This window comes from Urocampus carinirostris, chromosome 12 (genome assembly GCF_059441175.1).
Source record: "Urocampus carinirostris isolate Australia breed hairy pipefish chromosome 12, RoL_Ucar_1.0, whole genome shotgun sequence".
Taxonomy (NCBI): Eukaryota; Metazoa; Chordata; class Actinopteri; order Syngnathiformes; family Syngnathidae; genus Urocampus; species Urocampus carinirostris.
This window is the reverse complement of record NC_142360.1, coordinates 7,609,862-7,627,265: the sequence shown is the minus strand read 5'-3', so window position 1 is coordinate 7,627,265 and position 17,404 is coordinate 7,609,862. Positions and strand designations below refer to the sequence as shown.

Below are 17,404 nucleotides of genomic sequence, written 5' to 3'. Positions count from 1 at the left end.
GGGACAATCAGACGGCGGGGGGGAGGGCATGAGTAGGAGTAAAGAGAGAGCGAGCGTCTTCTGCATGACACTTAATAATCTGCTTGTTGAATGAAAGAAATGTCGATACCGATAACCATCAAATTCCCAAATATCTTTGCCGCTTATCAGCCCATCCGATAATCGGTCGGTCTCTAGAATGTATCAATACTGTGTGCCTTTACCTTTCAACGGATGAGCCAATTAAAAGATGATTTTATAAGTATCTCGATATATTTCAAAGTGACAATAAGTGGTTCGGTTCAATTTCCTTTCTCTCAATGTCAAATTATTAGATATATATTTATTTATTTTTTAGAACAGCAAAAATAATTAAACAATTATTATTAAATGATCAAGTTTCGATTAATTTTATAAAATGTGATACAATAATTTAATTTGAATTTTTATTGTTCTTTTAATTATGCATTTTTAGACTGTCAACACCTGTAGCTAATTGTGTTTATATTTTAAAACGGCAAAATAATTAATCAATTATTTTTTAAATGAATAAAGTAATAAAATTAGATTTATTGTTATTTTATTACTTGATTTAAAAGTGTCACCTGCAGGCATTTTAAAATGGCAAAATAGTTAAATTATTATTTTTAAACTAAACCGGTTTCAATTGATTGATGAATTTAGATTTATACGATTTCATTAAAATGTTTTTAAAAATAATTAAATAAGACTAAAGGCATTTTCAAAAAGTGCCGCCCCAGGCCTAATTGCTAAGCACTAACTCATTCACTTGACATATTTATTTGACAGCTTGAGGAAAAGGTAATCAAGTTGAACCAAATAATTAAGTGTACAGAAAAAATTCAATGCGAACACATATTGAACCGATTGGCGTTGCTTGGTGGTGTCGTGCCTTATTGTATATGTCGCTAAGCTTCTTGTAGCTTTCATTGTTCCTTTTTAGTCGGAAATTAGTCGAGCGTGCATCAACTGCTGGCAGCCAAATTTTGCATTTGGCTTTGCCCAAGTTGCTCCAGGACTAGATTAATGATCAATTCCACAGTCGGCAAAATTCTTTTGATGTGTTACAATGCCCTTTTCCGCTTATAGATCATTCAACTTATCAACAATTCATTTGATCATCGCTTCATGTTTTCCCAGCCGGGCGCTGTTGAAGCGGCCCCCCGAGAGGTTTGATATTGAAATCGAATAATCAACATGTAAATAACGCGTGGCCTGGTGCCTTCACAAAAGCCCGCCTCAGCTCTCCGTTGATCGTGACTGCGTTTGTCGAGCTTCTTCTATTTTTGTATTTATCAGGCTGTTGTCAGCAATGTTTCTTAATGTTCTTGAAAAGATGCTGAGCAAAGGAGAAATGATTTGGTTTGGGGACATCAGGGGCGGAAAAAAGAAAATTTCGGCCGACCCTAATATACCAAATTTATCCTTTAGCGGAAAAAACGTTGGCTGTCAGCAGCTGGTTATCGGCTTGTTTGTGTTTACGGAGTGCATAATTCTGACATGATTAATGACTCTTGAGAATGTTAGAGCAGTAAATCCCCTTAAATACAATATTCTCTGCTTCAAGGACTGGCACCTCTTTCAGGGTCACCCCCTCCCTCCAGGACAAGTCGTGATGTTTTCTGCGTCACGGAAAGTCCTTCAAATGTTTGTCGTGGCCAAACACAAAAGGGAAACATTTCTTATTGGTTCTGTCTCCATGTCTGTTTGTTTTCCAGCGTCCATTTTATTGTCTGGAGACTCTCTGCCCTTTTGGTCAGCCGTCAAAAGATGCTTGTTCAGCTAGGGGGTTCATATTCCCACCCACGTCCATTTATCGTGAAGAATGGGCAGCCAAAAGGGTTTTTTTCTTTTTATCATTTCTTACTCGACCGGTATGGCTTTTCTCGCAGGCTGTCAGCACCTGCATGAGGGCGCAAATCTGGTGGTAATGTCCTGCGTCACTAAGACGTCCATTCCCATGTGGGCTGAGGTCAGGTTTCACTTTAAGATAACTTTTTTTCCTAGATGTTCTTCAACTGTGTACGTTATTACATCTGCGGGAAATTGCCGCTGGTGTTTCCATGTGGTGATGATAATTTTGACATTTTGGGGACACTGCAGAGACACGCTTATGCGGCCATATAAAACTACGGCCTTTGAGATGACATAACAAAGATAACAAGGTGTCAAGCTCTTGTGGGGACACTATTGACACTTCGAAGGACGTTGTAGACATTCTGTCCTGCTTCAGAAGATGGATGCCTGAATTTCTGAATATGCCCTTAAACGCAGTCGGAAGAAGCCATCCTCCATCTAAAGCCTTTTTATCATTCTGAGCACTTGTCCCATGGGGGCAGGATCATGTCCCCTACTCCCACGTCCTCCTATGAAGTCTTCATATATCTCGCCATAGGGCAGAAGATGAAGAACAAAATGAAAGCCATGCTGGATCTTATTCAAAGCTGGTAAAATGAAAGCTGATTCCCAACAATCTCAGGTTGTGTTTTCGTCTTAGACACCACTCCACAGAACCCCCTCCCATCATCCGTTTAGCTTTTCGCTCATCAACAAGCCATGGCTGGTTGGCGGCTCGGCTCCAATGACGGCGGTCCCCGGCGAGGGCGCATTAAACGGAGCAAAGTGAATCTTAAGAGACGAGGGAGTGCAAACACGATCGCCGTGATTTATCCGTCGAGAAGATAAGGTTAATGCTTGGCTTAAGTATGCCAAATAAAAACTCTACTTAGGCTCTACACTTTCGAACAGTAGCTGTTGGTGGCCTTCTACAGAGCCACAATGGAGAGTAGGGATGCACCTAATGACTATTTTAATTGTCAACTAGTAAGACAATTAAAACGATTAGTCGAAATATTTGATAATTTTTTTTTTTTTTTTCTTAAATTTAGCAACTTGATTTAGTTATGTGGCCAATGATTATACAAGTTAAAGTGCTACAATGAAAAATACATGGTTTATTAAAAATACTGTGATTTTGGACAAAAAAATAAATAAAATGCCCTATCTGAAACCAATTAGGCACAGAGCTCTGCCAGTAGACATTAATCCATGAATAAACATCTTTTCATTTTTTTTTAGGGACAGGCAAATAATTAAAAAAAAATTCAATCAAGCAAGCATTTGTTATCCCTTCTTAACCAAGAACAGGCACATTAGCAGGAGTAGAAGTGTAAATAAAACTATGTGCATTGTTTAAGGAAATTCAGTAGTTGGCTACAAAGTCTGTAACAAAAGAACTTAATAATTATCAGAGTTTGAAATCAAACTGTTTTATTGACTGATGTTTGTTGGATCAACAATGTCGCGGGAAGTGCTACATAAGCTTAGTCAAACATCCCAGTCTTAGCTTTCGGGTGGAGACTTTAGTTTGTCTCTTAACCCGTCTCTCTCGGCTGGTCCCCGCATCAGTGTTAAATATTTTCATGGGGTCACTTTAAGGCCTGCACTTCATACTCTGTGCCTAATGCACTGCATAGACGCTAAATGTAAATGAAACACTCTGCCAATGAGAACGCCACTGCGCCCTAGTGTAGTAGAGGTGCAATTGCACTTTATTTTGGGAAAGTTCATTTTCAAAAGTTCCCTGAAACCAAGGGGGCCCGTTCCACTATTTGAGAACCACTTTTGTAAATAATGTTCATGTAATGTAAATAATTGTATTCTCAAGATATGACGTTAACCTGTTTGCTTTGCAGATCATTTGCTTCCTTTTTGTCTGTTGCGGGATGATCTCCAACAAAGAAATGTAAAGGTAGATTCAGCCGGAGACTTCATAGAATGACCAAACCCCCTCCGCCCACGCGGGCTTAGAATTGATATGTTGCACCTGACCCCAGTGCCAGTACCACTCGAGCTTTCCTCACCCTCTATCTCCCCTCACCCCTCCCTGGGAAGCATCCTGCTGACACTCTCCAAGGAGTCTTATTGATATTCTTGGAGAGGCATTACAGAGCGGGCAAAGGAATGAGAGTCCCACTCGAGCGCTTACCTTCGAGCACCAACCGTGGAAGTTTCGTGTCAGACCCCAAAAAATTGCTGTCAAACGCTCATTTTGGTTGGAACTTCAGCTCATAGAATGAAGAGATCGGTAATATGTTTGCGGCTTCCTTCCCAGAAATGATGCTTAGCATGGCAGGGACGTAGGAGGCATATTAGATCTGAGCCTGTTCTACATCTTTGGCCCTAGGGAGGCCCGACGAGGTTTCTCTCGCTCCTTTGCTGCACGTCTTTGCAGTCGCACGCTTAAGCTGCATATAAACGCTTTGCTCAGTGCTTCAAACGTTGTAGATGAGATCATGCCGATGCCACACCAGAAAAATCATCTATCAAATATACAGGTTATACATATATAACTTTTTAATGCAGTGTATATTATGTGCCCTCACATCCAACCAGAATATTCAAAATTTTCCCTTTCCTACAGGGGGCCAAATAAGCACTTTTTCCACATAAACAGGATTTCCCCAAGTATTATTCTAGCCACCAAATTCATATTCATCTAAATACGTAATATGTACATTAATTGTACTTAAGTATAACATCGCTGTCTTTGAAAAAAAAAAACTATATTTTATCCTTTTACAGTTTTGTCTCCATGGAATGTTAGTAAAGAAATTTGGGCCGCGTGTTACACAACACCCCTTAAAATGTTATTTATTTTAAGAACCCCTCAAAATAGATCATTCTATTAAAAAAAATCCCAAATTGGATTGTAAACGTTCTATAAAGGCGAAAGGAGCTACTTTTTTTTTTACATGATGGCAACATTATGCTGAAGTGCAATTTGTCTTTTTTAAAATTTTACTTGTTCACTATTTATTTTAATAGAATGTCTAACAAAGGGGATGCTAAACTTTTGAAAAATGTGATGCTAGTTTTAACAAATTTTTGTAGTGAGATGAGAAAAAGAAGTGTACAGAGAAAATAAAAAGTATTTTCTGATTCTAAGATTTATTACCAAGAACAGAAAAAAAGACTTAAAATTGTCGGCTTCAGCAGATGATTTAGATAGATAGATAGATACTTCATTCATCCCCGCATTCACATTTCCAGCAGCATCCCTGCTTGTTTATCATTTTGCAAATTTTAAGTATTTGAAAAAAAGGGGACGGATAGAGCAAGCCAGAGCGAGAGACAGATACAGCGCTTCTGTGGCACGACAAAGGCGAAGGACACAAATCTTCTTCGCTGTGATATGAATTGGTTATGGAGATCTCAAATCAAAGGGTGTGATCGGCGTTATTCTTTGCTGCCCCTGCGGTCAAGCCGGCAAGCAGACACAGCGAGCGATTTCACGACAGAGGGGTTGTGCAGTGTTGGAAACGTTATTTTTTTATTTATTTTTTTTTAATCTGTTTATTTATTTGTATGGCCAATAGGCTTGAATCTTGTTTGCCTGAAAACGCTCCTCAATGGTGCGGGAAGCATGTGTTGTCGTCTGTCTTTTTTTTTTAAATCACATCTTTTTTCACGATCTCTTTTTATATATATATATATATATATATATATTTATTTTCCACGAAAGAGTGAACCAGCAATAAATGAAGCACAACGTAGCGAGGGGTCTCTGTACACAAATCATAATTTATTTTGATGTGTGGAATTCATTAGCATGGCTCTGAATGACCGACTATCATTATTTTATTTCAGTATTTTATTCATTTTTTTGTCATTAGATAACTTTGCAGAAGTAAATGGAAGGAGACCAAGAGAAAGGCCGCGATTGACGAGGATGGCTGGTGTTATGAGTGCACTGCAGGAAAGAGTTCTAAATATAGTGAAAGCTAGAGCTCTTGTTGGTGATGGGAATTAGTGGAGAGGTGTTGTAAAATGATAGTCGGGTGTTTAGTCGCGTTCTTAGGGATAGGCAGGGCACCTATATGATGTAGCAGGGGTAAACCAGTGAAAGCTGTCGGGCCCTGCTGTTGAACAGAAGAGTGTGTTGTGTCATCCTGACCCGAGTGACATGGCCGCTTTCTTGTGTCCCGTTTCATCTGGAGGGACGAAAGCAAGACCAACTTGTTTGGGTGTTTGGGCATTTGGGTTGGCCATGATCCAAAAATTTTTGTGGGTGTTTTTTGCTACTTTTTCCCTTTTTTTTTTTTAGTTTTTTTGTTTTTGTATGTGTCTTGCTGTCGGTCACCCCTCTTGGGGTATATGACCAGGGTAGATTGATAGATAACGTAATGTCTTGCTACTATCTGTCCGATCAATGTCTATTTTCTTCAGCTCTTAACCATACTCATTTTCTCTGAGCAAGGGAATCCACATAACCATTAATCAATGTTTTTTTTGTAAAAAAAATTTAAATTTAGTTTTCATATCGGATAATGATGACGTCATATTCTGCCACTATGTGTCCAATTTGTTACCGCCCTTCTCTAGAAAGTAATTGTTGACATTTTCTGGGAAACTCGTGGCTCTGAGTGACCGATTAATTCTGTTTTTTTTTTTTTGTGGTTTTTTTTTTTTGATATCGAATAACCATCACATCGTAGTTCTGGGGCGGCAGTAGCTCAGGAGGTAGAGCGATCGTTTTAGGATTAAGGGATCCCAGTTCGAATCCCGGCTTGTCCGTGTTACATGTCGAAGTGTCCTTGGGTAAGACATTAAACCCCCAATTACCCCCAATAAGCAGGTTAGCGCCTTACATGGCTGCACAGATCACGGCCGCTATTGGGAAATGTGAAGCACAATGTAAAGCGCTTTGGGAAGTCATTGACTTGAAAAGCGCTATATAAATGCAGATCATTTCATTTCATTTCAATAAATATTGTTATTCAGCAATTAAACATGGACATTTTCTCTCAAGGTTTAAAAATATACTGCCAACTTTTTCCGTGATATTTATGCGTTCAAATCCTAATACTCATGGGAAAGATTCTGAAAACGAAATAGACTTGCTATTTTTTTGAAGGTCCGTATTCAGAAAGGCTTCCTCGCATGCACTCAATCCCCACACCTTTTTTTATTCATTCTCTTTGTGTTGACATTGAAAAGCCCTTGGGGGGGGAAAAGGCTTTTTGGTTGCCTATTTATTTTGGTGTACTATCCTCGCAGATCTACGTAGATATACAAGAAAACAGATTTGTTTTATTTTTCAACAAACCTGAAAGGATGACCCGCCTGACGCCTTTGAGCCGCAGCAGTCATTTGATTCCGAAGATGGAACAAGAAAAAAGAAGCGCCGACCCTCGCTATTTTTGAGCTGGGCATCGTACATAAATCAAAGGGAGGATGAGCGGCGCTAGCGTCTTTTGCTAAGTTGGCCTCGGCGCATGAGATGAGATGTCCGCATGCATTAGGGGAGTTCTCCAACCGGCTTGTAGGCTACGAGCTAGAAAGTGACGGGGTCTTATTGGGAAGCTGTCGCCACTCGTTTATTTTAGAAAGACAAATGATTTACCCGCTGTATGCGGCGCTTTGGTCTTAAATGTGGCAATTCTCAAGACCAATTTTGACTACTCAAATGGTTTATTTCTTTACGGGATTGGGAATATGTGATATTTTTTATAGCAACGTGAATCCCATTAATCCAAATTTTAGGTCTCAAGGAAAGCTAAGGCCAGAATATATACCTAACAGGTTTTGTACTGGTGCTTGAAATATTTTAAAATGCTTAACCTTTAATAGTAATTGAAAAGTGCTTGAATTTTGTGTGAAGTGCTTGTAAATGCTTGACATTATTACCTTCTCAACAAGTCTGCCTAAAAATGATGCTGACACTGCTCTCTCGGGGCTTCACTTTGCAATTGCATTTTGTTTGCCTCACAACTAACGGCAGCGCACATCAGTTTGTATGTTATTGTCCTATGAAAGCGTCATTGCCCCCTACAGGTTGGGCCCAAGAGGACAGGTGAATGCTACACCTAAAAGGGAACTATGAAATGTGTATTAGTGCAAGGATTACCTATCAATTATGGACATTTACAATAGGATACGCAAAAAAATCAAGGTAGTGTTTACCAGTGATATGTAATAGAAAGAACTTCCTGCAACAGAAAACATCCATCCATCCATTATCTGCACCGCTTATCCTCAGTAGGGTCGCGGGGGTGCTGGAGCCCATCCAGGCTATCTCCGGGCAGTGGGAAGGGGACACCCTCAACTGGTTCCCAGCCAGTCGCAGGGCACACAGAGACAGGCAATTCGCTCGCTCATTCACACTCGGGACAATTTGGACTGGCCAATTAACCTGACTTGCATGTTTTTGGAATGTGGGAGGAAACCGAAGTGCTCGGAGGAAACCCATGCAAGCACGGGGAGAACATGCAAACTCTACACAGGAGGTTCAATCTCGTGACCTCAGAACTATGCCGTACACGTGCTATCCACTGTGCCGCCGTGCTGCCCAACAGAAAACATAAGCTAGTCATTTTTACCCAACCCCTCATATAAGGAGAGACTTGTTGCAAATACAAATACTTGTGATTTACTGAAGATCTAAAAAATCTTATGTCTTGATAAACTCACACGCAAGATTAAAAATTCCATAAGTAAACCGCCGATGTATTCTTAGTTTTTTTTCTTTTTAATGGTACTGGAAACATTGGAAAATTGGCTTTGAAAGTACTTAAAAAGTGTTTGAATTTGTCCAGGAAATGGGTGTACATACCCTGATACAAACAAGAATCTGGATTCGTTTTTTTTCCTTTTGGTCTGTTTCTTTCTGCTCTTGTTTAGGGAAAAGCCCTGTGTTGTTTACAGCGGCCCTTAGTGCTACTTCAAATTGTTCGATTAAAACACTCCTGATTCAAGCAATAATATTATACAATGAAAACTATACTATATCATAAACATGATTCGTAGGGTTTGTAATTTTCAACAACACTTGGAGAAACTGACAGGCTTGGTGGTCCTCTTACTACCACGAAAGCCCAAATTACCATATTGCAAATGTAGCTTGTCCCGGTGCTAATTTTAGCTCTTGATGGCAACGTTCCCCACCTAGCTTCTTGTTATGGTCGCCGAGTCCTATGATACAGGCATATGCTACTATTTCTTCCAACTTTCTCTAGCCAGTCATGATAGCCACTTGGCTATCGGTTGCCGCTAATATTATAGTTAGCTGCTTCAGTCCTCAGTGTCACACGCCTCCCACTGTTGCTCATGCAAGCAAAAGCCGCAGAGTTTTGTGTTACTACATTTTCTCATCGTTTCCTTCTCTCGACGGTCATGATAGCCACTTGCCCTCAGGTTGTAGCTTGCCGCTAATGTTATAGTTAGCCTCTTCATTGTAACTCACCTTCCTCAGCTGCTCATGCAAGTAAAAGTCGCAGATTTCTGTGATGCAGGCAGCTTCCCCCCACTTTTTCCTTCTCATGTTAGCTACTCTGCTGCATGTTATGGCTCGCTTCTAGCCGCTATTGTAGTTCCTTCTTTCAGTATTTTAAAATGTAGCCAACCACGACCATTTTTAAGGTGAAAATCAAATATCCATCTCACGGTTATGAAGAGTAATGCTATAAGTTCATTTGGATTTTTTAGTGAAAAGATTACAGTACATAATATAAATAGATTTACGTAGTCATTTTAGTATTCAACAGTTTGCACACCACTGGATTAGTGTGGTATTTTTCCAAATGTTTATTTACATATTTTCATTTTAAATGTCGTGAGTGTATTTTCCCACAAGTCGTTGTACGAAATGACTTGATCTACAGCTAACTTCCTGCGACCTAATCAGAAGCACATCCGCCAGATGCAGCCATACTAAAATCATTTTGCTTCATCATCGAGGTACACAATCAATAGCACAATTTTTAATGATCAATCAACAAGGTTATCGATCCCTCTGTCATATATTTACAATGGTATATCAAACCTTGACGTTTGTGGGTATCTCGACTGCAATAAATGTCCACAGAGGAGATATTCATGAAAACATGACAAACCATCAGTTAGTTGAAGCCATATGGCTTAAATTGTTTGTTGAAAATTGGTTTTAATTACTCTTTGAGTCTCCTTAGGTCATCTCATCTCATCTCATCAGCCGTACCGCTTATCCTCATTAGGGTCGCGGGGGGGCTGGAGCCCATCCCAGCCATCTCCGGGCAGTGGGCAGGGGACACCCTGAACTGGTTGCCAGCCAATCGCAGGGCACACAGGGACAGACAACTCATTCGCTCATTCACACCTAGGGACAATTTGGACCCTCCTTAGGTCAATGCTTCTCAATTATTTTCTGTCACGCCCCCCCAGAAGAAGAAATCCTCTTGTACACCACAACCCCCTGATTAAAAATAGTATAATTAGTCTATTAAATTGTTTGAAGTATACCTCTGCATAAAAGTTATGAAATTATAAGTCATGTTTATTTGTATAGCCCTTAGTCACAGAGTCTCAAAGGGCTGCACAGACCACAGATTATTGCAAACCAGACTATTATGACACCATCACCTGATCTAAAACCTACATGAGGGCAAATAATACACAGATTATAAGAGAAACATAAAGGTAAAATGGGACGATTTACAACAAAGAATAGCTTTATCGACTGTAACAAAGGATTTAAAGTTTAATGAAATTCTAAAATAGAATTCCTTAAACTAAACATGTTTTATTGACTGACTAACCATATGATACTAAAAATAAAATTACATAAATCAATAAATTATGCATTCAGACTTATAACTAATAATAACTCAAGAGCACAATACTAAACAACCTTTCAGAAGATAAAAAATTTAGTGCTCTTTTAAATTTTTTGATCAAAGCTGATAGGAATGAAGCAGCATGTTTTGCAAGCAGGACCAAGCATCTCTTTGTTCCTGCTGGCATACTCACATAGAAGTCACAAAGTTTGAATATTCGGCACCAAAGACATAGGTTTGGGATTCGCATTAGCGAGAAACTAATAATAACAAAACATAGGTAAAATACGGAAAGGCCCCACTAATACATTGGTCCGATACATGATTTAACCCCTTTTGTGCTGCTTTGATCGATCTTTTTCATTATATTGGTGGGGACAAAACAATGAGTGTTTAATATTGGTGGTAACATGTCACCCCAGTCCGTGCATCCTAATCTTCGCCTTTTGGCACGTTTTCACTGGAAAAAACACCCGAACATCGTTTCACTGTGGTTGTGGTGTAATATCTTGAAGTAACAGTTTAATTATTAGTTCCCTGATGTCGAACAGGGGTTAGTCTAAATGTCCAAATAATATAAACCTGGCTCTGATTGAGAGACGGTACACCTGACTTGAATTTTTGGGTGAAAATGTACTTCAATTGGTCTTTAAAGAGAGGGTTCTGTTACTTGTTCTTCCCCATTCTGTCCTTGTGTCTATGCTAATCCCATCAAAAAGCAAAAAAAAATATTAATGTCTGAGTGATTTGAGTCAAAGCATACACTGATTTTTTTCCTCTGTGAGATTTTGACAAAGATCAGATCACATTTGATAGGGATTTTATGCAGAAATGTGAGAAATCCCAAAAGTTTCACATACTTTTTCATGCCACTGTATTCATGCAAAGAATGGAAAGTTTGCATTTGCGAATAAACTTTGTTTTTCTCTTGTCCAGAGCTTCATCATGGACTCTTTCAGCACCAAGAGTTTGGCCCTGCAGGCTCAGAAGAAGCTGATGAGCAAAATGGCCACCAAGAGCATGGCCAACCTCTTTATCGACGATACCAGCAGCGAAGTGTTGGACGAGCTTTACCGGGTCACCAAGGAGTACACCCGCAACCGCAAGGAGTCACAGAAGATTATCAAGAACCTAATCAAGATGGTGGTGAAGTTGGGAGTGCTCTATAGAAACAACCAGTTCAGCAGCGAGGAGCTGATCCTAGTGGAGAACTTCAGGTGGGTACAAAATAATACAGTATTTTTCCAGGCATAAACTTGACCCAGTCTCGAACTGCTCTAATCTATTCAGCATTTGTGTGTGGACTGATGGAATCATACGCTGTTCGTTATCTTCACCAAGCACTAGCTGCTCTCTATCAGGCCAGAACAGATGTTTTTTGTCCAACTCGGTCTTCTGATTCAATTTGGGCACTGTGATCCCTAAGCAAATAATATTGCGGAGTTTTTAACCAGAAATTTAGGACACTTAGTTACATCATCTCCTTTGTTTGCGTCCTTAAAATATCCTTTGCTTTGAGGTACAGGTGTGACAAATAATCGATTATAAACTATTTTAATAGTTTGTTCAGTGGTTTCCCTTAAGCTTTCATAATGTGTTTTCTTCATATGCACACACTTGGGCATCAATCTAAGATCTAACAAGTGCAAATTTTAGTTTTTTTTTTTTTTTTAATCAAAATCCCCAAAAAAATGTGCCTTCCTAATTTGCCAAGAGACTGGCTGTTTTCAAGGAATATAATATCAAGAAACGCTGCCAAAACATGCTGACTACAACAGGTAACTGGAAACGAACGCTGTGAAAAGGTGAAGCAACTAGAAGCTGTTTTAACGACACAGCAGCACTTTTTCACGAGACCCTGCGAGTCAAATGAAAATGCTACAAAAGTGAGCCAAGCACTGCAAACCTTTCACGGAGGGTGAATTTATTAAAGACTGATCAAAGAATGCCCTCACACAGTTTCAGCTTACCAAATCTGGCTCACTTTCTGAAGTTGGGACACCTCTAGGCTAAATCATCATCAGAAATTATTAAAATAATTGGGTTAGCAACATAAGTTGCTGTCTTTCTCTGCAGCCACTTGGACATTCACAAACATTGATACCATCCATCCATCCATCCATTATCTGCACCGCTTATCCTCAGTAGGGTCACGGGGGGTGCTGGAGCCCATCTCCGGGCAGTGAGCAGGGGACACCCTAAACTGGTTGCCAAGGCATACAGGGACAGACAATTCGCCCGCTCATTCACACCTAGGGACCAATATTACGAATTCAAGCAGGCTCTGCCCCTTTTAAAGGCATAAAACACAATAGTTGAGAGTTGCGTTTCAAGTTTAATGTGCTCAAATCAAGCAGAAGGGCCATAAGTGTGTCAAGAATTTGTCAACACGATCTCAAAAATGTAAATTGACTATTTTACTTCCTACTTTTTTTCAAGGTCAGAAAAATGCTTGAATTTTTGTTTTAGTGCATGAAAACACTTGAAATTGTTGCCATTGTCGTGTTTGTGAAAGTCTGAGTCTATAAATGAAGAAACATTAAAAAGTGTGTGAGAATGACGCCGACGCGCCTGCTCTGAAGGCTTGTCATTATGGCGTTGTCATGTGAAGCGTCACCACTCCCTACTGGTCACACCCAAGAGGACAGCTCTTTTAAGAAACCCAGCTCTTTAGGCTTGGCTCCCAAATGGCTCCTCTGATTCTTTTTGATTTTTTATTTTTTTCCAGGGCATCCTGAAATAGATATCCGCAGATTTACAAAAAAAAGTACGCTTTTTACATACTGAACTGATTTTAGGTCCAACAACAACACAAAATCCCTAAAAATGCAAAACAATGAAAAAAAAATTTCATATACTATTCACTGCTATCAATAAATCATAAAAAAAAGAAAAAAAGGAAAAAGTTGCAAAAAACACAAAAAATTGACTATGGCCAACCCAAATGCCCAAACACCCAAACAAGTTAGGCACCACACCACCCAAGTTGGTCTTGCTTTCGTCCCTCCAGATGAAACGGGACACAAGAAAGCGGCCATGTCACTTTGGTCAGGGTGACACAACACACTCTTCTGTTCAACAGCAGGGCCCGACAGCTTTCACTGGTTTACCCCTGCCGCATTATATAGGTGCCCTGCCCATCCCTTAGAACGCGTCCAAACATCCCACTATCCTTTCATAATACCTTTCCACTCATTTCCATCACCAACAAAAGCTCTAGCGTCCACTATATTTAGAACCTTTTCCTCAAGTGCACTAATACCACCATCTTTATCTTATTAAAAGATAAAATTATAAAAAAGCAAAAGATTAAGAGTCTCAACAATTAAGATTGAGTGCACTCCGCTTCAGAGCAATCAATATCATTAAAATGAGTCCAAACTTGGCTCATTTTTTTGCTTTTTATACATACAGTATTTTTTTTGTCTTCCGTATTGAATTCCATTATTTCCTATTACCTATCGAGCCCTTTCTGTTTTTGTAAACATGTGTGATGAAGGTACGCTGCTCGTATATTGTTGAAGCAGAACAACAGAATTGATGTCAGTTTATAGCAGCCCATTGACACAAAAAGATCGAAGATCATAGATAGGAAAAAGTTGAAAATAGCACAAACTATGTATGTGCTTGCAGCAAGACAGCGACTTTATTTTAGTCATCAAAGTCAACGACGGTGATTATTTTTTTTGATTGGTGCTGGATTTTTTTTTCCCTGTGAAGGTACCGGTAAAATTGGAAAAACAGGCCTTGAAAGTGCTTGAATTTTCCATGGAAAAGGTTTACAAACCCTGTACTGAGAAAGGACAGTGCAGTGTTATTTTGTTGTTTTTTGTTTTTACCTGGCAGGAAGAAAGTCCACACCCTGGCCATGACGGCAGTCAGCTTCCACCAAATCGACTTCACCTTCGACCGTCGGGTGATGAGCGCCCTGCTGAACGAATGCCGCGAGCTCTTGCACCAGGCCATTAAACGCCACCTGACGGCCAAAAGCCATTCCCGCGTCAATCACGTCTTCAACCACTTTGCCGATTGCGACTTCCTCGCCGCTCTGTACGGGCCTGCCGAAGTTTACCGCCTCCATCTGCAGAGGATCTGCACCGGCCTCAACAAGATGCTGGACGAGGGGAACCTTTGACCCCCGCTTCCCCTCGCCCTCCAGTTGGATTCCGTGTGCCTTTCAAACATTATAACGACAGTGATTGTTTTTTTGGTGGGACCAAATTCTGTATTTCATTGTTTTCAAAGTCCACACAAGTGAATGTAGCACAAAACAAAAAGAGGATAAAAGCTATAAAAACATTTCTGCTCCAAGTGAATCCCAAGCCGGCAGTTTTATCTCCGTAAACAACGACTTAGAGCGGAAAGACGTTTCCAAAATAGACGTGAAAAGCTCTTTTTTTGGGGGGTATGTTTGACTAAACTACTATTGCACTGTACTGTACCTTTTCCTGCCTTAAAGCAACGATGTGAACCGGAGCAGACTAATCCTGCTTAGCTTTTTATTTGAAACTTTTTAACTCCTGAGTGAGGCTGAACCTTTTTTTTTTAAGTCTTCAATAAAGAAGCTTCAACTATGTTATTTTATTGCGCTGACTATCTCCCAGTGAGTCAACATTGTGACTATTCGACTCCGTGACGACGCTAGCTACGCTTCTGCCGCCTGCGATTACAAATAAAGTCACAAAAACTAATCAAAAAGTACCCTTTTCATTAACAATTCTGACTTTCTACTGTACTATTTCAACTGTTGGTGAAAAGGTGACGCTTGAGATGTGCTAGCCAATCCGTTTGTTAACCAGACTAATAACTGATTTGTTACTTTGTTGCTATGACGACATCACAAAAGCTAGTTTTCTTATCGCTTATAGCGTCCTCAAGTTTAGTTTTAGACACCAAATATAACAAATTTGGCTCAAATGAACCCAAAGCTGTCAATCTGTAGAGCCATTTTTGTAGTTTTTTTGTAACTTTACCAATAAAATTAATGACTCTCGATGTACAAAATGTTGAGTAAACCTATTTCAACGTATTTTGTCGGATAAATGAAAAAAATGTAGCATAATTTTCATCCAGATAAAAACCTTTTTTAAGCATTATAAAATGGACAAAATGTTTTCTAAATTCAAAGGTTTATTTGTAATTTTTGTCGTTACGATTTCTAATTTTGTGAAGCATTCCTCTCCCATCATGCCACTGGGCATACACGATTCCATGAATGCACTAAGAACTATTCGAATGTATTTTTTCGATGTTAGAAAGTGCTTTCAAGTATTTTCTTTCAAAATTCTGCTTCCAATTGGCTTCATCTTCTGAAGAAATAACCAAACAGAAGCGTCATAAATAAGCAAGGCGCTACACGTAAAGATTTAACCGTACTACGATTCCGTATTCCGCCAGCGACTTGAGCATGCACGTCCTTGTGACGGAATTGGAAATTGAGCCGTGTAATAATTTCCCCGGATACGATTGCAGAAACTTTAACATGCTGGGACTCAACCAAAGAGGAGAGGTGCAAAACGGTATGCACTCGATTATCACAACACACTCCATAATGAGCCATGCTTCTTCTTCTCTATTTCTCTTTATTTATTTAACTCTGATGGAAATTTCCTCAGTAATGTCTCACTGAAAGCCTCCCTACTCATTTTAATGCTATTTTGAAATGTTTCTCAATTTGTACATATCATTGTTTGGTGTGTTCCTTTATTGACACAGCAAATATAAAACTTTTTTAATCTAATGAATCTTTGTGAACTCATTTCAAAATGTTTTAAAGTGGCAGTGTCTAATAATCCACCACTAAAGGCCACTTTGGCTTAGGATGGAGTTGAAACCTGTTCATCGGAAGAAGACACACAAATGAAGCCCACTTGGCAAATATCTGAAGCGCCGCGACCATTACAACCAGTGTTCAGCTCCAAGGGGCTAGAGAAGGAAACGGCCTGGTTTATTCCTGGACGCTGGCTATTTCAGCTGAAAATGAAAATCTCCATTCTGATCCCTGTTTAAATCAAAGGCCTCAAACTCAACCTACCTGGGGGCTGCCGGAGCTGGGGTCTGGGTGAGGTTGGGCCCAAATCGGGTTTTTCACAAAATGGTTTGGAATAACATTACACTGTTTTCAAATATCTTGTTTTTATTAAAATTTCCTTCACAAAATAAGATATGAAAAAATAAAAAGCATTAAGAATTCATTTAAAGATAATTAGTAATAAAGAATCCATAACCTGCTAGGGATGCATTTAAAGGGACAGTATGTATTATTCAGTGCCTCCTAGGGGTTAAATAAAATGTCATTCATTAAACAAAAAAGAATATTGAATTAATTAGGAAAAATACGTGAACTCTCGTATAGATGTGCCTTGATTTTAAACACTCGTAGAAAGAGAAATTTCCGTTTTACATACCTTGAGCCTCAGATGTCATAATTGTCCACCATCTTGCTGCAAAGGGTACACCTAAACAAAAAATTGTCAAAAAGCTGAGCAAAAAAGATGAACGATGCTTTGTTGTCACTCTGAGTCGCCGTTATTTTCATTCTTACTCGTTTTCTGATCCACGGCAGAAAATAGCGCCACCTAGTGCTCAAATATTACACAATGTTCCTTTAACGTTCATATAAAGGCAGGGTCCTCAAACTATCATACTTGTGAACTTCAGCCAGTTGCTTTCCTTTTCAATGATTGCAGTTCTTCTTATAAAACGATGATAATCATTACAAACACAACGCAGCACCTATTTACTCACACCAAGACAGACTATGTACAATAGAAACAAAGATAACTTGTGTAAGCATTTTTTTAATTGCCTAG

The 17,404-nt window shown here is 39.4% G+C and overlaps 1 protein-coding gene across 2 annotated transcripts in view; it reads left to right on the top strand.

Annotated features, from left to right (window-relative positions):
• Positions 1-16,332, top strand: part of tnfaip8l1 (tumor necrosis factor, alpha-induced protein 8-like 1) — a 35,364-nt gene extending 19,032 nt beyond the window's left edge. For both annotated transcript variants that reach the window (XM_088350174.1, XM_088350173.1), the window contains exons 2-3: positions 11,529-11,809; positions 14,439-16,332. In XM_088350174.1, the coding sequence (XP_088206300.1) occupies positions 11,538-11,809; positions 14,439-14,727 (561 nt within the window). In that variant the 5' untranslated portion in view covers positions 11,529-11,537 and the 3' untranslated portion in view covers positions 14,728-16,332. The remainder of the gene's footprint in view (positions 1-11,528; positions 11,810-14,438) is intronic.
• Positions 16,333-17,404: the final 1,072 nt, after the last annotated feature.